This window comes from Citrus sinensis, chromosome 6 (genome assembly GCF_022201045.2).
Source record: "Citrus sinensis cultivar Valencia sweet orange chromosome 6, DVS_A1.0, whole genome shotgun sequence".
Lineage (NCBI taxonomy): Eukaryota > Viridiplantae > Streptophyta > Magnoliopsida > Sapindales > Rutaceae > Citrus > Citrus sinensis.
The window spans coordinates 25,303,098-25,330,947 of NC_068561.1; the positions used below are offsets into that span (position 1 = coordinate 25,303,098).

Sequence of the window (27,850 nt, forward strand, 5' to 3'; positions counted from 1 at the left end):
AACACCTAGTATAAATCTCCTAGGTGGTAAAAATTCAAAGCCCAAAAGGTTTCAAGGCTCTAGGATCTTGTCTTAAGACAAACCATCTAGAATAAGATTTTTAGGTTCTAAGGTTCTTATGATCTCATAGTTTGAAGAAAAACAACCTAAGACAAAAAAGTTTCGTTCTCTAATTCTCAGACAAGCTTGCATATTCATGTGTCGATCAACATAGGTACAAGAAAACAAGTGTCTCTAGATGTCATGAGAACAATAACGCTTGTCATCAAAATAACTAGAACTTAAGTCAAATCAATTTCGCTTATAAATATCCCCCCCATTCTGATTAAAAAGTAAGAAAAAAGAGACTTGAGAGGGGAAATGGTAAATTTCTTTTCTAAATTCCTATTTTCAAAAATCTAGTGACTGACTGATTGACCGGATCCAACAAAGAGAAATCACAATCCTAAGCAGGCCATCCTCGGTTGGAATCACAACATAATAAATTGGGACAAAATTTGCACCAACAATTATTGTTATTATTACTTAAGTTAGTTTAGAAAATACTCGACCTAAATCCTTGAAGGCAATTTGATAGATAAAATTTGATTCATTATGAGTCTAGCTATTTGGATCACATCATCACATCATTATATAGTACTAAATATAATTGTTTCTAAAAAAAATTAATTTCAAATGGTCATCTAAAAAAAATATTTTTTTTTGATTTATTGGTCTTTAAATTGGATAAATTTTACATAAATGTATATGATTTGGTGGATGGTATGTCCAATTTGACGTCGATAAAAAATCACTGCCATTTCAAGTAAATTAGATTAAATGGAATGATCAATTCATTTAGAAGTGAAATTAATAAGAAAGAGTTTTGTCTATTAATAAAAATTGACTCATTATTAATATAATAGAGAGAATCATTTCAATTTAGCAAAAATATCAAAGAAAAATGATTGGTTTGAACTATTGGGGATTTTCAAAATTTGAAAGTATCCAAATGGAAGCATTTTTTGGCCATCTTCAAAAAAATCTTCTCCTCGTGTGTATTCTTTTGGGCCACACTCATCGCATCATAAAATTCAAATAAAAATGCAGCTTGGTGACAATTTTCAAAGCAGCTGCTTCAGTAGTCATCTGATCTCCACTAGTAAAAACCAGTGCAGTTGGGTAATACAAACAAAATGCAAAAGCACAGTCAAAATAAAAGTACTTCTAGAAAGAGAACAATCAAATTATTGAGAATTTTACTTAAAAAATCAAAAGAGAACAATCTAAGTAACTCCCTTAATTTCTAATTGGTGCATTGGTCTTTCAAGTCCTTTTTTTTTTGGTTGACTTATTTTTTTATAAATTTTTCCTCTTAATTTGATATTTTCACATTACAGCTGTTGACTATCATTTATTAGCTGAATGAATGATAATATTGAATACTATTTTGTTTGTTTGTTTGTTTTTTTTTTTTTTAATTTTAGTTTCCTGGTGTGTTTCAATTAAAGTTAAAATAAAATAAAATCAAAGAAAGGGTCCCACTCCCACCACTGTTTTTTCTCCCTTCTTCTTCTTCTTCTTCTTCTACAATCTTTCTAGTCAAACCAATAATAATATCTCACGACTCATATAGACTTTACCAACAAATTTGCTACATTCACAAATAATAATAATAATGATGATTAAATTAATTCGGCTTCAACGATCATCTCCAATAATTTTCTCTGAAGTGGATTGGCATGTACATGCGAGGATCAAGTCATGAACTCAATTCAACGATAAACGTAACTTATGGGGTGATTGGAAATTGGCCCTTCTCTCCAATTATTATTATAATGAAAACATATAATATAATTAGTGTTTTGTTGTAATACAAACAAAATCCAAAAGCCACTTGTAAAGTTTTTACATCTTAATGTTGAAGGATGGACTTCCAAATCTTTGTTTTTGAAAAAAAAATACAAATTGAGTGAATTAGGAATTGTAATGGAAGTTAAAAATTTAGCTTGTGATTGTACTTGTGACTTGTCAGTGATTTCATTGGGCTTAACGCCTTAACCCAAAGTGGTGAATTGAATTGTGCCCAAATCATTTTGTCTACGCAGATTTAAAACTTGGGGCATGCCCATTCAATTTTCACAACCCCAAGTTTTCACATGTCAATTAGTTTCATGATTTAAGCATGGCCGAGTTAACTAAGACCATCGTCTTAGCCCAAATCTTCAATTGGTAACTAAACTATGAAACTAAATTGACACTCAAATGATTTTATAAAATTCGAATATTAATATTTTCAGTACATTGCAAGATTTTTTTAATTAAAGAAAAATTAAAATAATTAATTGGGTTAATGACTTAATGTTATGTCACCCAAAAAATATTCTCGAGACACAAAGGTCTAGTACTTGAGTAGTACTTGTTGTACAGTATAAATAGCTTCATTCCGAAGCCCCTTAAGCCGATTGCTGCAGTTCCTAGGAGCCAACAAAAACAAAACCCCTTCTGTCTTGTATCTCTTCTTCTTTATCTTTTGGCTTCTTATTTTCCGTTACTTTTCCGAGAAAATCACAATCAGAAAGTTGGCATTCGTGCAATATGGTGGCTGACAGGGGAAAGAAATCAAAGGTGGCTGAGGATGAGAATGCGGACGGCATCGACACTGAACTTGTTCTCTCCATTGAGAAATTGCAGGAGGTCCAAGATGAGCTTGAAAAGGTTCTTTAATTTAATCTCCCCTTATTTAAAACTTTGTGTATAAATGTACGCATGCATGTGTGCATGTATCATGTGCGCTATGTGTAAAAAGAGATATACGTACATTTTTAAAATTTGTGATTTTGATGGTGTGATATGATAGAAGTTATTAATTTGTCTGCTCTGAGGTATGAAGAGATATGAAAGGTGGGGTTTTATTTGTGGATGTAAAGGGTATCACTGAAGGTATTCTATATTAATTGTCAGTTAATCATAATTATTTATATGTATCATGTATTATTAGTTTGTGCATTTGTAATATTTTTTACGATATATGTGGTGTAGGTCAATTTTTTTTTTTTTTTTTTTCTCTATGTTGTATATCGGTCTTCTGAGAAAATGTGCCTGACATTAGCTATTATGATTTAAAGATTTGAGTTTTTTATTGTGTGGGAACCGATCATTACTCAATTGGGGCGTACAAGATTGTTTTAGGCTTGAGTTTTTATAATCTTTCTGAAATTGTTGTGGCCAGAGTGGAATAAACTTTAGGTTGTTCTATAATATGATTCGAGTTTTGCTGGCTGGGAATGAGGCTAATTAAGTGATTGCTTTTGCTTTCAATAGGTGAATGAAGAAGCAAGTGACAAAGTGTTGGAGATAGAGCAGAAATATAATGAGATACGCAGGCCTGTCTACAACAAGCGGAATGAGATCATCAAATCTATTCCAGACTTCTGGTTAAATGCCGTCAGTGCTCCATATAATTAAACTTTTCAACTTTTTGACAAATTTGAGAATGCATTAGGAATTCATCCATTTAACTTGTACTGTATTATGATTTTACTTCTGCAGTTCCTGAGTCATCCTGTGCTTTGCGATCTTCTGAATGAGGAAGACCAGAAGGTTTGGCTCTTGAATATAACAAAGTTATTCAATTGTAATCCAACTCTTTAAAGCTACAATTTTGTTCTTTTGTCCTTTAAAGTGTTTGGTGCAGTATTAAATAGTGCCACTGACTTTCCTTATGTCATTAGAATGAATACATTTTTAATTGCACAGATATACTTTCTTTTCCTTGTTTAAATAGATCTTCAAAAATATGAATTCTCTTGACGTTGAGGACTTCAAAGATGTGAAATCAGGATACTGCATCACATTTGTAAGTTTCTCATGTAATTCCTGTTTTCTAGGTCCAAGTTATAATTGATAAATCATAGCCTTAATTTTTCTTTGGCAATTCTAGTATGTTGTTATTTGTAACTCAATTTCTTTTTTATGAGTACGCTAATAATGTTATGATAAGTTGTTGCTAATGATTTTTCCCCCTCTTTTAACCTAAAATTTTTCAGATTTTCAATGAGAATCCTCATTTTGAAAACACAAAGTTGTCAAAAACATTTACTTTCCTTGACGAGGGAACAACTAAGATAACTGGTACTGTCATTAAGTGGAAAGAAGGCATGGTAATGACGGAACACTCTGCTTTTGGCATTTTTCATTCTATTTTTATTCGTTTGGTAATATATGACAAATGTGACAAAACTTGTGAAGGGCTCTACTAATGGAATCAATCATGAGAAAAATGGAAACAAGCGACCATTGGCTGAAGAGAGGTGAATCTACTGATTTGTGATTTTGTTTTTTTAAAAATATCACAATTGTTTTACACTTGGCAGCAAAAGAAACGTCAGGCCAGTCAAATAGTGAATAGTCTCTAGGTTTGATGCCATTGGCTTTTCAGTAAAATGTTTCAAATTAGGAAAATCATGAAGACACGTGCATGACATGAAGGATTAAGCCCTCCAGATTGCACTTTTGGAAAAGACTTTATGAATGAATTAGCCATTCAGATTTTATTTTCCTTTCATTTATTTATCATTTCAACTAAATTGTTAATTTTAAGCATGCAGCTTCTTTAGTTGGTTTGCTGAAACCGAACAGAAAGATTTTGTTGAGCTTCAAGATGAGGTGACTACTTTCTTTGCTTCTTATCGCTGGTGTTTACATATTTTTGAGAAAGAATATATTGAGTGCTGCAGTAATATGGGATGGTTATATGCATTTTTTGCTAATTTTATCATTATTTTTTTTCCTTTGCATGCGTTCATTCAAACCTGGTATTGCAAAACTGAAATTGAATCATCAAAGAATAGCTCCTCTTTTGTCTCTCTTTCCTTAAGTTGTTTTGTTTCAATTTGAATTGCAGGTGGCCGAAATTATTAAGGAGGATTTGTGGCCCAATCCTCTCAAGTATTTCAACAATGTAATATCTTTATCTATTTTCCTGTTATTATTTTGTTTTATACACATTATTCCTGTTTTATGTTCCATTTCGTGGTGATATAGTAAACAAAGCTTTTTACAGAATAAAGCATTTTATAATTTGATCTCCATTCACATGGAAAGTTCGTAATTATATTTGTTGCAGGAGGCTGGTGAAGAAGAGTCTGATGGAGATGACGAGGTAAGGATAAAAGTATAACCTGCATGAACATATGAATGTATATATGGTGGTTGGTGGCATTCCAATAACAGGATTTTTCCCCTATATATATTTTCAAAAAAATGTGTTTCATACATGGCCTTCACCTAGTTATTTCATTGGGAAAAATAAATAGATAAATAAATGACTATCTAGGTGAGGGATCAAAGTTTATAAGTCAAACTCAAAACCTTTCAAATCTCAATCGGAGCTGCATCCAAAACACAGAAGGTTTATTATTGTTGAGGTTTAAGAAAAGCAAAGCCTCTCAAAGATTCAGCTCTTTCAAGAGACCTTCAAGTTCATCAGCCTGTCAAGAGTTTGCCTTGATCAGATTCACGAGTTATGCTTGTGTTTCAAAATCTGAAAATTACACCTGCTAATAGTTGATACTCTACAGTGTAAATTTATACCGTGATGTTACATATAACTTTGAATGATACTCTTTTATCAGGAAAATGGCGAAAATGGCGATGGGGATGAAGATGGTAATTAGGCACTTGGCCGCTTCTGGTCTTGCTGCAGGGAGTTCAAGTCAATGATGGAGATGCTTAATGCATAGTTTAGCTTCCAAAATTACTGTTCACTAACTCAAATTTTCCAGGCTTCCATTTTTGGCTGTGGACCTGCTTGGTCTCTATTGAGTAGTTGTCCAAATGAATTAACTTCCATTTCCATTTTATCCAAGTTTTAGTAAAGAAAACGTTTAGGGAGTTTCTTCAACATGCAACTCTGTTGCTTTTCCATGATGATGTTTGATCCTACAAAATACGACAGTTCTTCGATAAGTACCATTACATGATTATGTCGACGAGATAATTTGATTTTGATGCATTAAGAACAGTGTATTTAACTGCAAATTTTAGATTTTGTGTAAGTTTAAATTGATGGTGACCATAAACAAGCAAAAAGTTCCTCGTTAAGAGATTATATTTTTGAAAACGAGAAAATGAATTAAAAAATATATATCTTGAGAGTTGTAAAGGAGAAATATTTCTTGAGTTGGAAAGGTAATAGAAAATATAATAATGGAGTTATAAATTGTTTTATACAAATTAATGTCACGAATAAATTAACTAAAAAGTGATAATAATTTTTTTAAGGGATATTATCATTTTCCACCAAAGTTATTCTGACACATCATGTCAGTACCACGGTTTGGTAAAAACATCATTTTACCACCAAACGTTTAAATTGTTAGCATTTTTCCACCATTCCATTAAAACACAGTTAATATTTAACAAAAATACATAAAAAGTCAATTTTACCTTGGAGCATAAAATACGATTTTACTTTTTAAAAATGAAGAACAAAAAAAGACGATTTAATTATAAAATTACCCCCAAAAGACGACAAGATGATTTTATCCTTTAAAAAGAAAGAACAACAAAAGAGCATTTTATTGCTTGGCAATATGGGTTCCGCAGAGTGTACGTGGAAGTAGACAGCATGTGTGTCATGAGGTTAATCTCCAATCCAAATCCTCCGATCAATGAGCATTTTATTCTCATTCAAGAAATCCAAGCACTCCTCCGGCGTGATTGGATAACCAAAGTGGAGCATATCTATCGAGAAGCCAATGAAGCAGCTGATTTCCTTGCTTCGTACAGTTTTTCCTTTCCCTTGGGTTTACATTGTTTTCAATTTATTCCTCCAAATATGCTTAGCATATTGACTAATGATGTTCATGGGGTTGCACACTCCCGCTTAGTGTTGCCTTAGCTCTCTTATGAGCCCTTTAATGATCAAAAAAAAAAAAGAAAGAACAACAAAAGACGATTTAATTACAAAATTACCCACAAAAGACGACACTAATGCTAGAGTGAGAGAGATATGGGTCAGTGACAGTGAGCGAGAGAGGGCGGAGATGGAACAAGAAACGAGAGAGAGGGGGGTTGATTTCAATTTATAGGGCTTCCATGTCCAAATTGCTTGTTTTTTAACAATTACAAAACGCAACGTTTTGGCTTTCGCGTGAGATGTCCAAAATACCCTTACGATGTCAGTATAATTTTTATTTAGTTAACGGAATGATGGGAAAATACTAACAGTTTAAACATTTAGTGGTAAAATAATATTTTTACCAAATCGTGGTACTAACATGATGTGTCAGAATAACTTTGATGGGAAAATGATAACATCCATTTTTTTAATTATGTGAGTCAGAATAGTAAACACATCTTTTTTCATGAAGAAACAAACAACATTTTCTTTTGTTTTTAATGATCAAATAAGATCATTGAATCACTTTTCAGATTTCACAATGTTAAGAATGTGTATTTAATAAGATATGATCAGAAAGAGAAAACAAAAACAAAACGAAATGACAAGGAACTGTGGCATAGTCTCTCATACAGGCCTTCATAGCACAATATATGTAGTTCATTACATGCTAGTACATCCATTGATGTAGAGAGCTTTGTGTCGTACATTCAAATATTTTGGATCACCTACAAAATTTTACAACCCTTTTTGCATCACAGGGCTGGGATATAAACTACAATATGCTAAAATTAATAAAAGTTTCAGTGTTTACCTAAGAAGAAAATAAGGATCAAAACCATCCCAAATCATGTCAGCTCTGAATTCAACTGTGTGGTCAGCAGTAGCACCTGTCTGTTTCTCATGCAACTTAACAACTAGCAAGTAAAGGTTACCCACCAAAGGGTTTCTAAGAAATGGACTGATGATTCTACCAAGTTCAACCACGTCAGACAGCAAATGCATTTCATCTTCAGCTTCCACCTTAAAAATGCAGATTGAAAGTGCATAAAAGCCAAGCAAATTTGCATACAAAGGTAGAAATGCATCCTTGTGGTTACCAACACCACCAATCCAATCAACTCCTTCATATTTCCTGCCATGATCCTTTGCAAATGACATCAACTGATGGGAAAACCTCTGTCTCCAACCAAGTAAATAATTTCTGGCATGATCTTTGTTCAATGAGTCAGCCACCCAGGATTTCAAAATCGGAATCTTCTCCAATTGAGAGCAACAGATTTGACTGATTAATAGCTTCTCTTCATGATGATTATCAATTTCCTTGTCAAAAACCCGTCTCACTAGATCCCCTCCAGATACCACATGGCTAGCTGCAACAAGTACCCACTGGCAAAGGTAATCAAAATATTCAATCCAGCATCCAAAAATAGAAGATAGATGCTCAAAACTCAATTCAATCACTTTTTCCACTTGGTTGGGAACCCCATGCGAGCTACTTCCAAATCTTTTCAGAGAGAAACACTTTTGCACATCTATGGCAAGCCTCTGCCTAATCCCATCATCTTCGTCTTCCAGAAGTTTGATACACGTGAACCATATCACTAGAACTTGATGAGCATACATATTACCAGCTTCTTGTGGTTCAAAATGCAATGAAGAATTTTCAGAGGGGATTTGGTGGTTGGACACGTACGAACCTATGAGGTCAGCTTGTTCAAGTAAACCTGATGCTACTATAGATCCAGTTGCTGCCTTGCGCATGTTCACTGGCTCAGATGAGGAACTATGCCGATTGATTATGTTCACAAATGCAGTAATGCATGCAAACAAATGAGCGGATCTTCCCAAATGATCAGATTCACTGATTTCAATGGTTTTCTTCCTTGCATCAACAAGAATTGAGCTAGTAAATAAATTTGCAAAACGCCTTATGCATATAGCCATGCAGTTGATCAATGATTCCTTAATTTTAGCATGTCTTGTGAGCTCATATGAGGACATTAGCCTATCCCAGAACTGAAAAACAGAATCACAATCCACGCTACCAACAAAAATTGTTTCAGTGCATACATTGCTCCCAAGTTTCTGAAACTGAAGCAAGTTCCAAGTGAATAGAAGCCTCAGAACATAATTCGTACATCTAGGATTCTTCTCCAACTCTAAACGACTCATCAATGTTGCTTGTAGATTATTTTTGGTCCAATTCTGAATGCTCTTTATTTCATAACTGGACAGTTCGCAGACTTCTCTATCTGATTCTGTTGATTTCAGGAACTTCAGCAGCCATTTCAATGTGGAAAGCCGTACTTCATATGATGAATCTGACAAGGAGCGGACTAGCCTTTCCAGGAGCCCAGAAAAAGTATTTTCCATGTCTGGGATCTTCGACGACGTTGAATCAACCGGAGAACACCTCTGTGGCAACTGAAGAACTTCTTCACCAGATTCTTCAGATGCCTGAAAGACACAACTGAAATATGAGTTAGCTGCTTTTTTTCGAAGTTCAGTGATTGTTGGATCATAATATGTCAGTCCATAAGAAGCGTCCACATCTAGGCAATCAGTAGATAATTCCAAAAGTAGATTCCGTACAGTGGAAAAACTTTTACTTGTATGGCATGTTCTTGCAATACTGAGCACGTGATCAAGCACTTTTAAGAAAGAGGCATTCAGAATGGGGCATGGGCACATTTTAGGGTTCGCAATCCATGAACAATTCCCAAGAATTTTAATTAAGTCACCAAGAATTTGATCCTTCTTTGAGAAATCTACCAGGTTCCTGCAGTTGGCATCCAACAGAGAACCTAACTGCAATAGAATTCCATGAATTAAATTGAAGGAAGCCCTGTGAGTTCCACGCAACGAAGAAACAGGAGCAGCTTCATTTTGGTCCTCAACACAAAGTAACTCAGAGGCAATATTAAGAAGGACATCAGGCAGTTTCTCATTAGGTACCAGGCCTGTTAAAGCTCGAGATGCAAGAACACGAACTTTTAAATTGCTTTGGGTTGAGCACCTTCTAATGAATGGCATGAACAGGAAAGGGTCCAGATCATCTCCACTTTCACCCGCAAGTGCTGAAGGTTTGAGCCTACACAAAAGAATCAGCATAGGGCACAAGCTTGGGTGCACAACATTTGCCAGGTTGGATGCTGATTGACCAGATGATGCATTGCCAAGCAATTCCGTTATAACTCTCAGTTCATTGAATATAAAAGGATGCAATGAGGGGTACCTGCAGGAAAAAGGCAGATTAAAGTAATTGTTAGAAAGAGCAAGGGTATTAGAGTTGTAATAAGCAGTAAGCAAAAAGAGAAAGATTAAAAGCATGGCAACCTGCAAAATTGCAAAACAACAAATAGTTCAAAAGATGGGCCTACAAATTGAAATTTTACTGCAGTCGACCAAGAGGCTCTATTCATGATAACTTAGGGAGAGAAAATATTCAAACTTTTGCTGAACCTCGACGAATCATGAACTTCTAAAAAAAACGACAATCTATGACAATGTGAGAACACAGCAAATACAATAGAAAAAAACTGCGATCAAATTCTTTGGTCAAAGAAGTCATACCTATGAAAAAATTCCAGCCCCGTTAATGCACGTCGTGCAGATTCTCGTTTCTGAACATTAAGAAATCCAAGCATGCGTCGTATCAAGGCAGTGTATGCCAGACAAGCACTGTTCCGAATCTCCCAGTACGGAGAAGAGAATGAACGGATTGAAATAATCAAAGCTTCAGCAGAAAAAGCCGAGGTATCAGCTGCCAGGTTGGTATCATTAAAAGCAGCTCTAAGGATGTTAAATGCATGTACTGTTGGAACGACACCCTCATCCCGGATCTTTGAGGAATTCCAGGTTGCATATATATCGGGTGGCACTGCAGACTCTGTCTCTTGGTTTGAATGTGAAAACTCACACATGGTGGTTTTTGCACCTTTGTTTTCGATTAGATCCAGCAAAGACCTGTTAGCTACATCTATTAGCCACCGGAGTGCCTGAGGGAGAAGCTTCTTTGGTGCACCTTCTGGTTCTGCGAGAAATAAAGCAATGAAAGCAGCAGGAATACCGGCACTTCTTCGTAATAAATCATCCACAATTTGTCCCTTGGCCACAGTTCTTTCCATAAGTTGCTCCATCCAAGACTCTGTCAACCTACAAAGTCTACAAAGAGAGACAGCATCTCAGGAATGATAAACAACATCTTTCCAACACACAGCTTAGCATACATTGAGTAAAGTTCAGACATGCAGCGTAAACTTTTAACATATAGAATATCTCTTAACATAAAAGCAATGGTGATGACTAGGAGCTCTTCAAAAAAAGCTCTTTCAGCAGAATGAAACCATGTCTATCTTTTAAACCTTAAATTAACACCATAATCCCTTCAGGGAGGGTTGGTGGGGGGGGGGGGGGGGGTTGGGTGTGGGGAGGCAAGGCATCAATTGACATCATAATCCCTTAAGACGATTGCTCACTCAGGCATGAATTGAAGCATAACATCAGGTAGTACCAGTTGAAAAAGACAAATAGAAACTTACCTTAGATCATTTGAACAAAGTAAACGATTGCAAAGAGCCGTGAATCCAGCTCTTGTCTTATCAATTGCACCATTATGCTTCATCTTCAAAAGCACTTCCAAGAAATGGTTCCCAATTTTCTCAAGTTGTTTCAGATCAAGCATTGCATCAGACATTGTCATCAGCAAATCATCAGCAGCATCTGATGTGCCACTTCCAGAGTCTACTGTATCTGAAGAACTGTTAATTGGTAAAGGAATTTTTCTTATGATAGTCCCCAATAGAAGACTCACCTGAAAGCCAAAAACATTCTGTCACTCATAGCCTCACCCAAAGTTTTTTTTAAAAACTTTTTTTTAAAAAAAAAAGCGGGAACAGAGGAAAGGGCTACTACAAATCCTTTCTCGATTAATTTGACTTTGGCAAAATGAAGAGTTAATTAAAAAAATCGTTTTGGATAGTTGGATCCCATGAAAGAACTAGAACTAGACAAACTGAGGGATGTACCTCTTTCATAGCCAGCCAGCAACCCACCATGACGACCTGTTCTGATGTTCTGACATCTTGTGCAGGCTTTGAATTTTTCTCTTCATCTTCTAAAGAACGCAAGGGCTCATCCATCTCCTCAGGAACATCCAACAACAAATTATCATCAATAATCATATCATCCATGTCCTCAGGCAGACACCAAGCATCTGCAGAAACCACCCAAAGTGCCAGTGAAGTTATTCGCATAACCAGTTCCAGAAGCTTCTCCAACGCACATTTCATCTCAGAATAACCAGACAGAACAGCATTGGAATTCCAATCCAATTCCTCAAAAGTATATCGTAGAGCAAGTAATATGCCATGCACAAAACTGTTCTCACAGGATTCAGACAGATCTCTCTCTCCCTCCTTTACTGCCACTTCTAACCAGTCAATTAGTGATTTTATATACTCCACCACAGGAGCACTGGATTTACAAATCTGACCTTCTCCTTTTAGCTGTTGTGGCTGTGGATGAAGACAAACAACATTAACTGAAGCTCTAACTATCCACCCAAGGTCCAAGACATACTTCCTAAATATAAGCCGTAAAGCCAATGCTCCAGCATCACTCTCTCTCACACGCGGACTGCACACTAATTTCTTAGACCAAGTTATTACTTTCTGGACCATGCCTTCACTTGAAATGCCAGGAAGTGGAGAAGGAAAATGAAGCAATATGCGAAAAGAACTCTCTCTCAGCCTGTCCCAACTGTCAATTATTGATCCAACTAACAGCAAAGTTGAATTAGGTGCAGTAATTCCTTTATTGTATGGATACAGAGAGCTTTCAAGAGAAACAGAATCAAGCTTTTCTTGAGGAGGTGCAATTGACCAAATATTCATCATTGTCAGAATAAGCTCCATGGCCATTATTTTTCTCTTATATGGAGCAGATGGATAGCATGAGAAAAACAAAAAACAACTCAACCACCTCATAAACTTAAACAAATTCTCTGCTTTACTTATTACAGTATCAGTTCCATTGATTAAAGTTCTGTCACTGTTCTCGCAGGACACAACAGGTCTCCAACTCCCCTGCTTAAATTGCCTCTCCAAGGCTGTCCTAACTCGAGAGAAAAACTTTCTAAACAAGCTAGTCCACTTCATCTGAAATGCTGTTGAGCAACTCCTCATGTTCAATGGCACCGCTTCTTTCATGAGAGTGAGTTCTAAATGGGAAGGCAGACTAGCTGTCTTGGGGTTCAAGAAAAGAGACTCTGCAGCATCTACACGAAGTAACTCGTCAGCATGAGTTAATGCCAGCACTAACCAATCAACAAGGACCTTAAAGTTTATTCCCTTTATGCAGACAAGAGCATAAAGATTACTCCCTTCAGTTACAAACTTGCTGCCTGTGCGAAGTACAGAAGAATTCTTCCACAAATCAATATCCCCTTCAGCCAGAGCAAGTGAACGAGATACTTTGAGCAACGAGACAAAAACAGCCACTTGCTGTTCAACTTTGAGTTCGATGCTACTACAATCAAGCTCAGGATATGAAAGTCCATTCTCCTCCTCACTTGGCACAACTGAGACAAAAGCAAGCATAGGAAATATACCATCCACATCCATGTCTAAAAGAACTGGAAGGGCATAAGTATTCAAATTGGAGCGGAGCTTTGAAACTCCAGAAGCAAGCCCATACAAGAAAGGAGGCAAGCAGTGCCCTCTATAAACTGCATAGCCCCTCGAAATACCATTTGAACTCCAACATTCATCACGCAAGCATTCAAGGAAACATTTCAAAAATGATGTGGCAGCAGAACACACATCATCATCAATGTATGCATTGACAATTTCCGACAGCAGGTCAGGACTCATCCCCAACAGAGTCTTTGCACCTAACCTCTTAGTGAGTAAAGCCAAAGGAACATATCTACCTTTGCAACGTGGCCCCAGGCAAAGAAGATCAGAAGCAATCTTTTGCAAGAAAGATTTTATTCTTTCAGAACCCACATCCCAACGTAGGCTGGATTCAATATCTAGAAAAAGATCAAAAACAAGATGAACTTGCTTGACTGTTTGACTTAGAGGATCCTCCAAGTTATTCCAAATAATTCTCAATATCCGTGTCCCCATATCCTCTGGAATTGGATCATAATCAAATGACACATTGGTTAAATTAGCTAAAATTGAGGTTTTTATCTGTTGCAAACATATTTGCAAAACAGTCAATGCATGAAAGTTAAAATGACTATCAGTTGGGTTCTCACAGTAGCTACACAGCTCAGGCAAAATCCCATTATACAATATAGTCTTTGCAGAATCATCACCATTCTCACTCCCATTACTCAAATCTTCCTTTGATACAAAGAATAGGGCATTGAGCACATTTCTCGAAACAGCTGTAAGTATCCCTCTAATCAAGCAAAGTCTACTCAATACTGAAAAATTGTGTATTTCACTACAAACATCTCCATTAAATGGAGTCTTCCTAAAACACACTTGCAAAGCATCTTCAAACTCACTCTTACTTTTTTCAGAACTAAAACTACAAGTTTTTTGATAAAATATACCTTCAATGAGGAACAAACCAAGTTCTTGTGGACCCAAACACACTTGTAAAGCAGCACACAGGGCAACTCCTGCCGCCACATAACAATCCCTTGAAAAAGCAGTCGACTTCAATATACTAATCAAAACCACGAAAATCATCTCCATGATACTCTCTTTTTGACCACTCAAGCCCTTGAATTTATCCAGACAACGCTGAAGCAAATAATACAAGCAAGACAAAGCCTCCTGGCATTGCTCCATAACAATGGGAGATGGCCTAGCCCACTCTTGAGTCTCCAAAACCACACCATTCAACCCCAAAACCACATCCCAAGCAACCAAAACCGCACAATCTTGAATCACATCCATCAAATACCCCAACTTCGGCAAGCTCATTACAGACAGTACCACACGTGACACACAAAACCTCTTATTTTGATCACTCGCGCGGCCACCGCCACCATACTCATCACAGAGATCACGAAAACAAGAAACAATCAAAGCTTGAAATTTTCTCTCCTTTGCCAAAGCAGAAACTAAAGTTCTATGCAGTGGCAATGAATTTTCTAAGAACATGACTTCTAAGTACACCCGTGTGGCTTTTGAGAGCACCCACTCATCGGCGGCAGCATTAGCTGAAGACAGCAATTCGATAAAAGATGAAGCAAATTTCTTCGCATGATTCACTTGGGCGTATATAGAGTTAAGTGAAACTAATTCTCTGAACGCGTTATGGAACTTTGAAAAGGAAGAGTTTTGTGAAGAGGGTATTTGGGTTAATGATTCCGTTAACGAAGTGGGGAAAACGACGGCGCTGTAAGTGTAACGGTGGCGGTGCTGCAACGCGCGCCATTTTGCTGACATGTTTGCTTAAATGTGGCGGCTTGGTTGATATTAGGAGGTTTTGTTAGTTATTACATGTAACAGACACTCAAATAACTTAGGGCAAAACAAAAGCAAGAGAAGGGGTTTAAGGAAGAAGACGTGGGTTAACTTTCGTGCTAGGGTTTTATGTTTGGGTTTTAGTGTGCAATTGGAGGCCCAATTTTTTGGATGACGAAAAATAATTTTAAAAAAAGTTTATTTTATTTCTAGTTTCTATTTCTTTTCCTTTTTTTATTTAAAAAAAAAAATCTTAACTGATTTAGATTTACCAGACAATCCGTTTTGCAGCATGAAAACTCATGCTTTCCAAGCCACTAGCGAAAAATTGTACGACGCATACGACCCTAATAACTTTTCTTGCATTCTTGCTTATAAGTACCCCACTGCTGTATGAAGATTTCATGAATAGAGTTCAATGGCAGAAAGAGGAAGTTGTAATGTTTCAACCACCTCCTCCCCTTCATTTGCATTTCTAAGTTGTATGTAAGAATTGGATGGAACTAAACAGATTAGTAAGATCAAAATATTCAGTTGCTGTTTAGTTTCCTCCAATATCTTATCTCCAGCTTCTAAACTATATATATAAACCAAGTTCTGAGCTGCAGGGATTGGTGAATCAAAACTTGTGCTTGGTTTACTCCAATATCTTTTCTTCAGCTTCAAAACTGAAACGATAGATCTTCAGCGAAGCAGTGTTCAGGCATTTTACAAGTTGTAAGTAAGAATTAGAGGAAGCTAGACACATTAGTAGAATTAAACATTCTATTTAGTTTCCTCTATAATCTTACCTCCAACTTCCAAACTACTAAGTACAAATATAAGTTCTTCACTTTGAAATAAAAGTTACATATTTTGTTTCCTAATAGCCCAATTTAAGTTTTCATCACCATGCAGTTTTATCACAACAACTGGATAAAAACAAACATTTAGCTTGGCCTTGGATCTTTTTGGTTGGAATTTAAGACTGAATGAATAGGCAGAAAATGAAACACAACAAATATGAAGTAAAATTGACCTGAACCTGTAGGTAATCCGAGAACAGTATTCCATCTTACAAATGGAGGATAGAATTCCAAAACCCCGTTAAAAAGCCCTGAAAGTGACACAACTAACATTTTTTTTCTTTCAAGCAAGGTATCGGTACAATTTCCTGTCCACTTTGTCCCTCTCTAGAAACTCCCTTTCAATTAGGGACTCTATTCTTTTTTTAATTACAACTGGATTCGGCAGAAACCGAGATTGCAGCTGCTTTGTGACTTCAGTAACAATGTTATTGTGATCCAGCACCCGTCTTGCCTTCATGATCCTTACAATTGCTGCCTCTATCTGGGGTTTCCTGTCTTCCTCCACTCTTTGTCTGGTTTCCTGATTTTCCGGTTCAGACTCTCTTTGTGCAACCACTGTACCTATCTTAACCTTAACGAACTTGCTTGTGAACTTGTCGTTGAAGAAGAAGGCATCATCTTCAGCTATGTCTTTGCTCATGGGTTCCTTCCTAAGAACATGCTTACCCTTGACACAGGCCAGCGACTGCAGGCACCTCTTCAATTCTGGGGCAGGTATTTCTGTGGCCTGCTCAATTTCTTTGTAACTCAACCGATCAACGCTATTGAATAGCATCAGTACACACATCTGGTAAGTTGAAACATTCAGCTCATGTTTCTGGCCTTTTCCAAAAGTTCCCTTCAAATCAGCTGTGCCCATATTGGTTTGCCAAGTCAATCTTCGTCCAGTATGTGTCCCAAGATAATAACTACGGAATTTCTCACATATTCCCATGATTTCTGCAGGAAGATTGCATGTAGCACTTGGTTGAGTTGGCCAAGAACCTGTAGTGAGAACCTGGACGGTTAGTGTGGGGGAATCCCCCAACTCAGCACCCAGGCTGGCATAGAATCCCTGCATTGTATCCTGAGATGTCTTCATGTCAGTGAACATACCCTCCAATTTCGAAGTAAACTGATATCCGCACTCTGTTTTGAGTTTAACGATCAAACTTCTTTCTGCATCATCAGAGACTGTTTTCCCAGAAAGAAGCCTCTTGGCAAGGTGTTGCTTGTAATACTTCTCAAATACATCTTTCTCCTGAAGGAAACGGAAAAGCATCATGACCTTGTCAAGCACATTCTCCACATCCTCCTCACTAACCCCTCTTAGTCCTTTTCGGAGCTTGTCATCCACAAACAATGAAATAAATTCCGGAGACCGAGAGTTCAAGTTAATGAAGTATTCAAAAGATGAATTTAAAGCATTTTGAAAGGTCTTGTCATTATTAAATGCTGAATTGATAACTTTGTCATATTTATCCTTTAAATCCAAAAGGCGTTGAACGAAATCTACAGGATCCTTTAATCTTTCTGGATCGCTAACCAGCTGCTTACCGGTATCCCGAATGTATGAAGTCATCACATCTCTTATTAAAATAAGTCCACTAGGTACCCGACGAAACAAGCAGTACATCCTTCCCAAGTCCTCATATTTGTCATCCACGAGCATATTAACCAAGCCCGAGTTCTCCATATGAACTAGTCTGTGCATGTGACTTTCAATCATCTCCTTCTCGACGACATTAGTTATTTTGGCTTCACTCCTAGCATCCAAGTAATGAGAAACTCTCTCCATTTCTTCATTTAGACGTCTTTCAGCTTTCTTAAGATAATCTCCACAATCACAGGACTCAATAAACTCTTGAGACTCGAGACGGTAAAAATCAGCTGAGACTTCGAGGAAATGCTTCTCAAAGTCATCCTGGTAAACAAAAGAACCTAAATCCATCAGCATTTTTGTAATGTTTCTCATCAAGCCCCTGTTTATAACTTCACCACTCCTTTCTCTCTGCACAAGTTCAAGAAGTGTATCCTGTAGCCTAGTCTGGATTTTGCTGGAGTGTATAACAACATCCCTCCACAGATTTAACCCTAGCTCATGTACAGGGGTTTTATGGGTGCTTGGGATGAATGTCCTATCCATGTACATCAATATGTCCCGGATCATTTGCAAAGCCTTGTTATGATCCGCCCATTTCCTGTTCAGTTCTTCCAAAAATAGACCCCCCTGAGCCGCTTCAATTGATTTGCATATTTCTGTGAGATGAAAAGTCATTGTTGTCACAAGTCCAGAGTAAAGTTTCTCACCAAATTTGTGCAGCACCATGTTGTAGGCATTCCTGATTGAATTACACATAAACAAGACGTATGAATGGTTCAGGCTGAGTTAGGTATCAGCGAATGAGATGCATGAAATCATCATAATAAGGGGAAATTGGCAGAGAAACATAAAGATCCAGAAAACCACCTTTTAAGCCACACTGAGGATACAAAAAATATTCAATGTTTTCAATACAACATTTCAAAAAAGGACCAGATCCCAGAAAATAGTCTATTCCGTCAGAATAAATCTATATCCAGGAAAATCAGTAAAGTTTGTATTTGTAGCAACAAACACGAAGATGACTCCAACAACGTGAGAAGACATCACATTTGATGCAAAGGAAGGTAATCTCTGAGAAAAGCAAATAGATCAAAGGAACAAGGGTAGATAACTTGTCTGAAGAAAGAAAGAGAAAAGGGGAAAAAAAAAGGGTCACAGATAAACATCTACCCAAATAGAGAAGAAATGGTAACATTGACAGGTGAACCCCTGTTTGCAGAGACATCCAGTCCCATGGATATCCAAGAGAATGGTTATCGGTAACATAAGGTGGATAGAACAATGTTAGAAAACTTGTCTCAACTAGTCTAACAAGCAAAAATATTGTGATCAGCACAATAGCTGGCCTGCACATAAACTTCATGTTCACCTACTGACCTTAATTGCCCAGGATAAACTATCAACTTCAACCAATATCAAGAATACACAGGTAATTCATTTCTGATTAGCATTTTCAATGTATTCTAAGTCCAGACACTTTCCATCAGCAACTACAAGCATCTAAGCACATCACCACTCATATCATACAAATTCAAGAACAACAGCAATAGGGAGAAATAAAACATTAAGCATCATCTACACATTAGGACATGCTTAACATAATAGCTAAAATGTTTTTCAAAACCCTTTTCTACTGGGCAATGAATGCTTTATCAACCACCCACCCACTTACTTGTATTTGAAAACTAGTGATTTGTTACAAAATGGATTAAAAATCACAAAAACACAATCTCAGATATGGCATTAATTCACTTGTGATAAGAAAAGTATTCTTCGATGCGAGAACTAATCAGTAAAACGATAAATTACCCCTAGCATAGCACTAAAACTAATCTATAAAATGGTAGCAATATGCAAAATTCAACCATACTATCATCTCAACAAAGTTTAACCAATTCTCAGCAACACTAAACGAACACAACCCGATTGTTTAAGTAACTTACTATTTACAAACATAATCACTTAAAAAAAAAAAATTTGCCCAAAACACAATTTTAAAGCAATCAATCTCTAATAATCTTAATCAATCAATTAACACTCACTGTGCACATAAATACAAAAATCCACAAAAATATATAGCATAAAAGGCTAAAAGAAGAAAAGGAAAGGACCTATAAAGCTCCTCAAAGCTAAGCCCACTGGCGTTATGATTGTAAATCTCATGAATCGCATGCTCCAAAATCTTCCATGTCTTCTCTGCGTATTTTGGATCCACCACGACCCGGTGCTTAAACGCCTCTATTTGGAAAGTCCTCTTCTTCGGAGCACTCATCTCTTCTCAATCGCTCTCACTCGCTTTCTTTTAGTTAAGAAATTTGCAAACGACTCGATTAAACTTAAAAGCTTCAATTTTGATTTTTGACCCGAATCTGAAGCTGGTAACCCGATTTAGACAGATTGACCCGAATTAGTGAGCTGGACTTGAGGGCCACAGCGAGTCAATTAACAAGCTTTAATACCTTGCTCGGCCCACTTGTTAAAAAACACTTGTTACTTTATCTTTGTTTATATTGCAAATTTCGCCCCTCTTATAAATTTTTTAAAGCATTCCGATCCTTGTAAAACTGTTAATACAGCCACGAACTCTGTTATATAAAATTGATATGGCATCATATAATTTATTTTTATTGTTTTATATTATCACTCAACTAATTATATAATATCATGTCAATTTATACAATAATTTATAGGTATACTATCATTCAATAATGAATGTGTAATCGTAATTTAAAAAAAAAATTGACTAATTTTTAATTTGTCATGCGTATATATTTTGGATTTTCCCGTAAAGAACGGTTATCTTATGTTAATGTTTTCTTTGTAAAGTGCTCAAGTGACTTTTTAAAATCCAATTGTATATATTAATATATATAACTATTAATTAAGAAGTTTTTTACTTTATAGTTTCTTGTTGTAATTAGACAGCTGCAAAATGTGAGAAGAAGATTAAGATTTATATTATCAAAAAATAAAATAAAAAATCATTTCTCATTTGTGTCATTAGCTTAGATAAAACGATTTATGTGCATAAATAAAGAGAATTTCAACATAAGCAAAATATATATTGCGATAACAATTAAATTATAAAAAGTTATATCTTTTTTTTTTCCACTCTCTTTTCCGTTTCTCTTCTCAAATGTAGTATGAAGTATAGTTAAATCTTGCTATTTTTTATGTTGATAAAAAAGAATTGTTTTGTAAATAACGGCGTATTCTTCTTTCGATTAAAGAATACGACAATTATTTTGTCCAAAAGAAAAAGAAAAAGTGGGAGGTCGTAACTAATAAATAAAAGCGTGTAATAGAAAGAAAAGGATGATTTGCTAGATTATACAGTGTCACAGTAATGAGCTCTTGCTGCTCTAGGGTTAGGAGTGTGAGCAGTCCGAGTTGAAAGGCTCCCGTACTGTTTGGAGCGAAGGTTTAGGGATGGAGAAGGATAATTCTCAACAGAAGAACCTGCTATTTGGGGTCGTATCCTTCTCATATTTTCATTTTTAGGTAATATTTATTTATTAAGCCTTAATCCCTTCAAGAGCATGTTTTAAATTTTACCGAGATAATTAGTCTTTTAAAATCTTTTGTTACAGTTTCAATTTATGATTTTTTTGCCCTTCCATTTATAATCATTTTTTTTTCTTTCTTCTTTCAATTTATGCTAGGCCATGTATGGTATGTTGAATATCAGAATATATCTATGTGCATATGTGTATGGATTAAGCTTCTCGATGGGCCAATTAGACAGAGAGATAGAGTCCAATTAAATTGTGTGGAGTCCAATTAGAACCAGAGCCCACAGTACTCGTGTCTACTGGTGCAGAATCGAAACTCGTGTCTTTACTGCCTTTTAACTTCGTTCGTTCACATTTTAAATTCTTCCAAATATCCACACCTGAGCGCCACTTGATAATCATCTATGTGTTTACCAACAATTGTGAAGAAACCCATAGTTAATTAGTTATTTATTACTCTTATCACTCTTATTTATTTATTTATTTATTTAGTCAGTTGTGGTTTAGAAGTTATTAGTTTTGTCATATGAATTAGGACATATAATGTGACATATTCTAGTGTTTACATATTCTAGTTTTAAAGAGCAGTGTGCAACAATAAAAATTTTGAACATTAACAGCTTTCCATATTCTTCGCCAGTTTTTTTATTCTATCCTAACAAACTTTGACCTACATTTTAGTGTTTGGAATATACATAATTATCCAACATTATTTATATAAAAAAAGGAAGGAAAATCCATAATTATCCAACTTTTCGTTAATTATTTAACTTATTTTACTCTTCTTGACTTCTTATTGAGTCAAAAAATAAAAAATAAAAATGAAAAGGGGTAAAATGACTTATCAGGGCCCAATTTGGGCCTCAAAAGCTTTAAGCTGTCTTTCAGGGGTTTAATGGGATTGGTCTATAAAATAATAATCACACAATTATCATTTTGATATTTTTTTCCTCGTTTACATTTCGCCCACAGAGGCATGGTGCACGTCAGTTTCTACCGCAACTGTATGATCTCTTTCTCTCTCGATCTCATTTTTATATAACAGTGAATGTGGGTCTTTGACTAATAATAAGTAATTAATCTTTGTTTGTGTAATTCCAAAAAAAAATAATAATAAATTAATGGTGTTGGATTAATAGATGGGAAGACGTTCAAGAAGCCACGTCGTCCGTACGAGAAGGAGCGTTTAGATGCCGAGCTGAGGCTGGTGGGAAGTTTCGGGCTGCGGTGCAAGAGGGAGCTGTGGAGGGTTCAGTATGCATTGAGTCGGATTCGCAACGCGGCGAGGGATCTTCTCACTCTGGACGAGAAGGACCCTCGCCGCATCTTTGAAGGCCAGGCCCTCCTTCGCAGGATGTTTAGGTACGGCCTTTTGGAGGCGACTCAGAACAAACTTGACTACGTCTTGGCCCTCACTGTCGAGAGCTTCCTCGAACGCCGTCTTCAGACCGTCGTCTTCAAAGCTGGTTTGGCCAAGTCTATTCATCATGCTCGCGTCCTCATTAAGCAGAAGCACATCAGGTACCACTGCATACATTTATATTCAATCAATTAATTTGTGTTATTTATCCAATTCTTCACTTATATAAATAATCAATTTGGTTAATTTGCATGTACAACGTGTAGGGTTGGTAGGCAAATTGTGAACATACCGTCTTTCCTGGTGAGAGTGGACGCCCAAAATCATGTCGGAGTCTCTCTGACAAGTTCCCTCACACAAACTGGCCGTCCTGGAAGGGTCAAGCGAAAGGCACAGAAGGCCGCTGCTAAGAAGTCTGCCGGTGGGGCAGACGAGGACGATGAGGACTAAATTTAATTAATTTGATTTATACCATTACTTGCTCTTTTAATTAATTTCTTTTATTTATATAGTCATCGCCATTTGAGACCTCCATCTTTGTTATTATTATTACTACTATTATTTTGCTTGATTGAATTAGAAGCATGCGGTTAGTGAATAAAATTATTGTTTTTATTTTCATCTTCTTCTTTCCAATAAGCGTGCATGCTGGTTTGCCTTTCTGCCAAACTTTCTACTTTTCTCGTCATGTTAGTTACAAAAGAAAGAGCTGATTTTATTTTTTGACGGGTGGCGCACGGACGCGTTCAATAAATTTTTAATCCAACTTTGTTTCCGCGAGAAACTCGAACATTTACCTCACGACCCTGCTCGTGGCATAAACAATTTTAATAAGAGAGTACTGATTTTTAAATTTAAAAAAAAAAAAATCGACACAATAACCGAGAAATAATTATAAAATTATATGATACTACAGTGTTACATAAAAAATTGACAATATTTTTAAATTAAAGAAAAAATTATCTCTATTTTTCAATTAATACAATTTTACAATTAATTTTTTTTTTTTTGGGGGCTCCTTGTGATTTTCCTTACAAAGATCTTTCAGTTATCATGTGAAAGCCATGGCCAATTGCAGTTTTGCCTTTGCTAATCAAATTTGACCACGTTTATTAATCAAATTTTGCCTACCTCTTCAAAGACAAATTTGACCCAATTAATATCTCCCGGTCCCACGTATCAACGACACGTGTTTCCCAATATCCGTCCGGGTCTCCAGGCTCACACCAGATGGCTAGATCTCATCCATCCACACCACGTGGATGACAAAAAAAATCATATTTAATTATCAACAACTCCAATTATTTGCCCACCCGATTACACAATCAACATCTAATTCAAGATTTGATGTTGATGTGGCAACCAATGCTGATTTTACACTTCATAAATTGTAGCATTCCCAATTAACCTAAACTCTTTTAATTAACTAAAACCATCGTAACTAAACTGACCTGGCACTGGGGACCGTGTTGACGTGGCGGCGATTTAAAGGATCCAAGACTTGTTGCTACCCAAACGGCAACGGTTTCTTTGGCCGAGTATATTCACCACATGTCTGTTAGTCAATTTTCGGACACGTGTCATACACCCACATGCTTATATCCCCCACGTAACTCTCTTCCAGAACGCGCCGTTCTAGACTCCACTTCTTATATAAATCCTTTGCTGTCGACCAAATCACTCGATCAAAGAATTTGATGATCATGACTGTGAAGCCAGTGAACGAGATGTCGGTGTCGATGGATTCCTTTGAACTTGTTGGCCGAAACATCGGCGAAAAGAAGAGCGGTTTCCCGTTTTGGAAGGTGAGGACGGAGGTGCCGGAGGCGGAGGTCGATCAGGAGAGCGGAGGGTCGTCGACGGAGGAGGTGGAGTCGGAGTCGCCGAAATCGGTGGCCAACTTCGGGAGGAAGAAGATAGGAGGATTCGTTCACAGTCAGGTCCTGAGAGTAAAAGAAGAGGAGTTGCTTCTTAGAGAAGATATCGATTCTGATAGAAAGAAGAGTGACTGTTACCAAGAACGACACGTGAACGTAGTCGTTTTTGCTAGGCCGATCTTGCCTAGCTCGCCTCTCAGTGGCAAGTCTGCTAGTTCCAGTAGTCTCAAGGCCGCCTCGCACTGACGGTTTTGTTAATCTGTCAAGGTTCGTTATTTATTTATTTGTTTATTAAGTTTCTGATCATTGAATGTTGCTGAGAAAATGGAGTAAAAAACAAAGATTTTACTGTATTACTTTTCCTTTAAAAAAGGGAAATCATCGTTCTTGTTTGCTTTCCGAGAAACCGAGGGAAAACAATCTAATCTTCAGTAGCTTTTTTTTTTTTCCCAACTCAGTAGCTTTTTATCGTTTTTGAAGTTTGGATGCTGAGAAAAATAGAGATTCGTTGTTCGGTTTTGTAAAATTTTCTCTTCTTGTTCGGTTTCGTAAAATTTTCTCTTCTTGTTTGGTTTCCCAGAAAAGGAGGGGAAAAGGAAATCGTATCTTCAAGCTGATTTTGTTTTTTGATTATTTCCATTCACGTTTTAGTCGATTTTGTTAAAAATCTTGCTTTCCTTCTTTCTTGTTTGGTTTCCTAGAAAAGCGAGGAAATAATAGGATTCCCGCGAAAAAATCTCTCTCTTTTGAAATCTCCGGTTTGGGCCGGGCTGAAATCCTTATCCCGATATATTTAGACCCGGCTGTCGCTGACCCGTTTTTCCTGTTCTTTTGGCAGGAATTGGCTGATGAGAAGGAGGCAGTGTGAGTGATGCTCGAGAGGAGGAATCAAAAATCTTTTTGCTCACCTTTTCCTGTTTTTGTTTCTGGTTTTTAATTTGGTAGCTTTCTTTTGTTGCTAGGACCCTAGAAGTATGACCAACCAAAATGAGAAGAAGGGTCTTGTCTTTTGTGTACAGCTAAAAAGCAAATTTCATGAACATAAAACTGTGTGAATAGAAACTCCATCATCTGTTTAATCATATGTTTTGTGTATGGCAAATCGTTGGTATTTCGGCAATTTGTGAATAACTCCAGAGTAGTGGTTTAAGATAGCGTGTCAACCCAAAAAAAATGCCAAGTGGTAAACGTGGCCCCCACAATAAGTAACTATGTCATCATTTACTCATCATATCAATAAGATCTCTGACGGTTGAATATTAAAAAAAAAATACTATAAAAGCTTTTTGTGCCTCAAATATATAATAAATAAAGGTTGAAAACAGTGCAAATTTTGTTAACTCATTTGGGCCTAATATATAACACGAAAAAGAGGCAAAAAGAGCATAGGTTCGGCTACATATGAGTCTGGTATCATCCATTATAGCGAGGGCAGACCAATGAGTCCATTGGCAGAAGAACAAATCCAATATCACTGCCTAGTACTCGTCTCCTTCTTCTTCTTCTCCGTCAGCAGACTCAGCACCAACTTCCTCGTAATCCTTCTCAAGTGCAGCCAAATCCTCTCTAGCCTCCGAAAACTCTCCTTCCTCCATGCCTTCACCCACATACCAATGCACAAACGCCCTCTTCGAGTACATCAAATCAAACTTTTGATCAATTCTCGAAAACACCTCAGCCACACTCGTTGAGTTCGAAATCATACACACAGCTCTTTGAACCTTAGCCAAATCCCCGCCAGGAACCACCGATGGTGGCTGGTAATTGATTCCACACTTGAACCCAGTTGGGCACCAGTCCACGAATTGGATTGTTCTCTTTGTCTTGATTGCTGCCACTGCTGCGTTCACATCTTTTGGTACCACGTCTCCTCTGTACATCAAACAACATGCCATGTATTTCCCATGGCGGGGGTCACATTTCGCCATCATTGACGAGGGCTCAAATGCGCTGTTTGTGATTTCTGACACTGAGAGTTGCTCGTGGTAGGCCTTCTCTGCTGAGATAACAGGGGCATATGATGAAAGCATGAAGTGAATCCGAGGGTATGGGACTAAATTTGTTTGGAACTCTGTCACATCCACGTTTAAGGCTCCATCAAAACGAAGAGACGCCGTTAGTGAAGAAATCACCTGCATAACCAACAGCACAAGTGTGGAGGTTAATTTCAAAGCCTGTAATTTACAAAATCAAGCACAACCCAGGATTCGCTATCAATTTTATAACCTGAGAAACAAGTCTGTTGAGATTGGTATAAGTGGGTCTCTCGATATCAAGAGAGCGGCGACAAATATCGTAGATTGCTTCATTGTCAAGCAACACAGAAACGTCAGTGTGTTCTAACAGAGAGTGAGTGGACAAAACGCTGTTGTAAGGCTCAACAACTGAGGTTGAAACTTGAGGTGAAGGGTAAACTGTAAATCCCAGTTTCGATTTCTTGCCGTAATCAACAGAAAGCCTCTCAAGGAGCAAAGACCCGAGCCCGGATCCTGTTCCTCCACCAACCGCGTGGAACACGAGGAACCCTTGTAGACCGGTACAGTTATCAGCTAACTTCCTGATCCTATCAAGGCACAAATCCACAATCTCTTTCCCAACTGCAAACCAAATCAATAAATTTAATACAAAAACGAAAACTTGCTGCATAAAAACGAGAAATTATGATTTTTTATTTTTTAAATTTCGTTCTTACTTGTGTAGTGGCCTCTGGCAAAGTTGTTAGCAGCATCTTCTTTGCCGCTAATGAGTTGCTCCGGGTGAAACAACTGACGGTAGGCGCCAGTCCTCACTTCATCGATTACAGTTGGTTCAAGGTCCAAAAACACGGCGCGTGGCACGTGCTTTCCGGCGCCGGTCTCACTGAAGAATGTGTTGAAAGCATCATCTCCGCCTCCAACTGTTTTGTCACTTAACATTTGCCCATCAGGCTGCACCCCGAATCAGAAAAAAAAAAACATCAGTACTTGAAAAAGATTTCCTAAAAAAAAAAGAAGCATCAAATGGGTATTTTGGAAATTGAAAAGGGTGTGAGAAAATTGACCTGAATGCCATGTTCGAGGCAATAGAGCTCCCAGCAGGCATTACCAACCTGGATACCGGCCTGGCCGATGTGAATTGAGATGCATTCTCTCATTCTTGTGTGATTTTGTTAGAGATTTGAGTCGGGAATTGCGAGATTAAGAGTGGCTGAAAAATAAGATTGTAAAGTTTTATAGAGAGCTGTGAAGTAGCCGTTTGAAACGACTATTAAGTTCAGATTTTTGAATTTCAAACAAACAAAGTGGGATCCAGCTATGGCTTCGACCGTTACGTTTTTCAGACTTACTGAGTCGGAATTTGAAAAGAATTTGGGC

The 27,850-nt window shown here is 37.0% G+C and overlaps 6 protein-coding genes and 1 non-coding gene across 8 annotated transcripts; 4 read left to right on the forward strand and 3 right to left on the reverse strand.

Annotated features, from left to right (window-relative positions):
- The first annotated feature begins 2,392 nt into the window (after positions 1-2,392).
- On the forward strand, positions 2,393-5,884 carry LOC102629772 (NAP1-related protein 2-like). 2 transcript variants are annotated; one of them, XM_006482507.4, is made up of 10 exons: positions 2,397-2,697; positions 3,304-3,426; positions 3,532-3,582; positions 3,767-3,838; positions 4,029-4,142; positions 4,231-4,292; positions 4,590-4,647; positions 4,886-4,942; positions 5,108-5,143; positions 5,616-5,884. In XM_006482507.4, exons 1-10 carry the CDS (start codon positions 2,578-2,580, stop codon positions 5,655-5,657), a joined length of 735 nt encoding a protein of 244 aa, XP_006482570.1. In that variant the 5' UTR covers positions 2,397-2,577; the 3' UTR covers positions 5,658-5,884. The 2 variants fall into 2 exon arrangements, with proteins under 2 accessions (XP_024955317.1, XP_006482570.1); XM_025099549.2 differs by lacking the exon at positions 5,108-5,143 and having other exon boundaries at positions 2,393-2,697.
- Positions 5,885-7,485: 1,601 nt separating this feature from the next.
- LOC102630062 (uncharacterized) lies at positions 7,486-15,434 on the reverse strand. Its single transcript, XM_006482508.4, has 4 exons — positions 11,914-15,434; positions 11,428-11,699; positions 10,460-11,050; positions 7,486-10,121 (listed from the first exon to the last, which is right to left on the reverse strand). The coding sequence occupies exons 1-4, from the start codon at positions 15,295-15,297 to the stop codon at positions 7,694-7,696; spliced, it is 6,675 nt and encodes a 2,224-aa protein (XP_006482571.1). The 5' UTR covers positions 15,298-15,434; the 3' UTR covers positions 7,486-7,693.
- A 340-nt stretch (positions 15,435-15,774) lies between these two features.
- On the forward strand, positions 15,775-15,907 carry MIR2275A (microRNA MIR2275a). Its single transcript, NR_161544.1, has one exon. It is a non-coding gene; the product is annotated as a microRNA MIR2275a (primary transcript).
- Positions 15,908-16,302: 395 nt separating this feature from the next.
- Positions 16,303-20,076, reverse strand: LOC102630361 (cullin-3B-like). The gene is made up of 2 exons (XM_006482509.4): positions 19,860-20,076; positions 16,303-18,484 (listed from the first exon to the last, which is right to left on the reverse strand). The coding sequence occupies exons 1-2, from the start codon at positions 20,018-20,020 to the stop codon at positions 16,444-16,446; spliced, it is 2,202 nt and encodes a 733-aa protein (XP_006482572.1). The 5' UTR covers positions 20,021-20,076; the 3' UTR covers positions 16,303-16,443.
- Positions 20,077-22,200: 2,124 nt separating this feature from the next.
- On the forward strand, positions 22,201-23,241 carry LOC102630672 (40S ribosomal protein S9-2). The gene is made up of 3 exons (XM_006482510.3): positions 22,201-22,264; positions 22,400-22,781; positions 22,887-23,241. Exons 1-3 carry the CDS (start codon positions 22,237-22,239, stop codon positions 23,068-23,070), a joined length of 594 nt encoding a protein of 197 aa, XP_006482573.1. The 5' UTR covers positions 22,201-22,236; the 3' UTR covers positions 23,071-23,241.
- Positions 23,242-24,323: 1,082 nt separating this feature from the next.
- On the forward strand, positions 24,324-24,743 carry LOC112498651 (uncharacterized). The gene has a single exon (XM_025100131.1). It carries the CDS (start codon positions 24,324-24,326, stop codon positions 24,741-24,743), a length of 420 nt encoding a protein of 139 aa, XP_024955899.1.
- Positions 24,744-25,768: 1,025 nt separating this feature from the next.
- Positions 25,769-27,850, reverse strand: LOC102606661 (tubulin alpha-2 chain). Its single transcript, XM_006482513.3, has 4 exons — positions 27,538-27,850; positions 27,190-27,424; positions 26,724-27,094; positions 25,769-26,629 (listed from the first exon to the last, which is right to left on the reverse strand). Exons 1-4 carry the CDS (start codon positions 27,628-27,630, stop codon positions 25,976-25,978), a joined length of 1,353 nt encoding a protein of 450 aa, XP_006482576.1. The 5' UTR covers positions 27,631-27,850; the 3' UTR covers positions 25,769-25,975.

Excerpts from the sequence above, each read along its gene's own strand:
- LOC102629772 (XM_006482507.4), top strand. The coding sequence starts at position 2,578 with ATGGTGGCTGACAGGGGAAAGAAATCAAAGGTGGCTGAGGATGAGAAT. Across the intron at positions 3,839-4,028 it reads CAGGATACTGCATCACATTT|ATTTTCAATGAGAATCCTCA; the intron begins GTAAGTTTCTCA and ends AAAATTTTTCAG. Across the intron at positions 4,943-5,107 it reads CTCTCAAGTATTTCAACAAT|GAGGCTGGTGAAGAAGAGTC; the intron begins GTAATATCTTTA and ends TATTTGTTGCAG.
- LOC102630062 (XM_006482508.4), bottom strand. The coding sequence starts at position 15,297 with ATGTCAGCAAAATGGCGCGCGTTGCAGCACCGCCACCGTTACACTTAC. Across the intron at positions 11,051-11,427 it reads CTTTGTTCAAATGATCTAAG|ACTTTGTAGGTTGACAGAGT; the intron begins GTAAGTTTCTAT and ends CTCTCTTTGTAG. Across the intron at positions 10,122-10,459 it reads GGGCTGGAATTTTTTCATAG|GTACCCCTCATTGCATCCTT; the intron begins GTATGACTTCTT and ends TTTTTCCTGCAG.
- LOC102630361 (XM_006482509.4), bottom strand. The coding sequence starts at position 20,020 with ATGAGTGCTCCGAAGAAGAGGACTTTCCAAATAGAGGCGTTTAAGCAC. Across the intron at positions 18,485-19,859 it reads AGCTTTGAGGAGCTTTATAG|GAATGCCTACAACATGGTGC; the intron begins GTCCTTTCCTTT and ends TAATTCAATCAG.
- LOC102630672 (XM_006482510.3), top strand. The coding sequence starts at position 22,237 with ATGGTGCACGTCAGTTTCTACCGCAACT. Across the intron at positions 22,265-22,399 it reads CGTCAGTTTCTACCGCAACT|ATGGGAAGACGTTCAAGAAG; the intron begins GTATGATCTCTT and ends TTGGATTAATAG. Across the intron at positions 22,782-22,886 it reads ATTAAGCAGAAGCACATCAG|GGTTGGTAGGCAAATTGTGA; the intron begins GTACCACTGCAT and ends TACAACGTGTAG.
- LOC112498651 (XM_025100131.1), top strand. The coding sequence starts at position 24,324 with ATGACTGTGAAGCCAGTGAACGAGATGTCGGTGTCGATGGATTCCTTT.
- LOC102606661 (XM_006482513.3), bottom strand. The coding sequence starts at position 27,630 with ATGAGAGAATGCATCTCAATTCACATCGGCCAGGCCGGTATCCAGGTT. Across the intron at positions 27,095-27,189 it reads TGCCAGAGGCCACTACACAA|TTGGGAAAGAGATTGTGGAT; the intron begins GTAAGAACGAAA and ends TTTGGTTTGCAG. Across the intron at positions 26,630-26,723 it reads TCAACAGACTTGTTTCTCAG|GTGATTTCTTCACTAACGGC; the intron begins GTTATAAAATTG and ends TTGGTTATGCAG.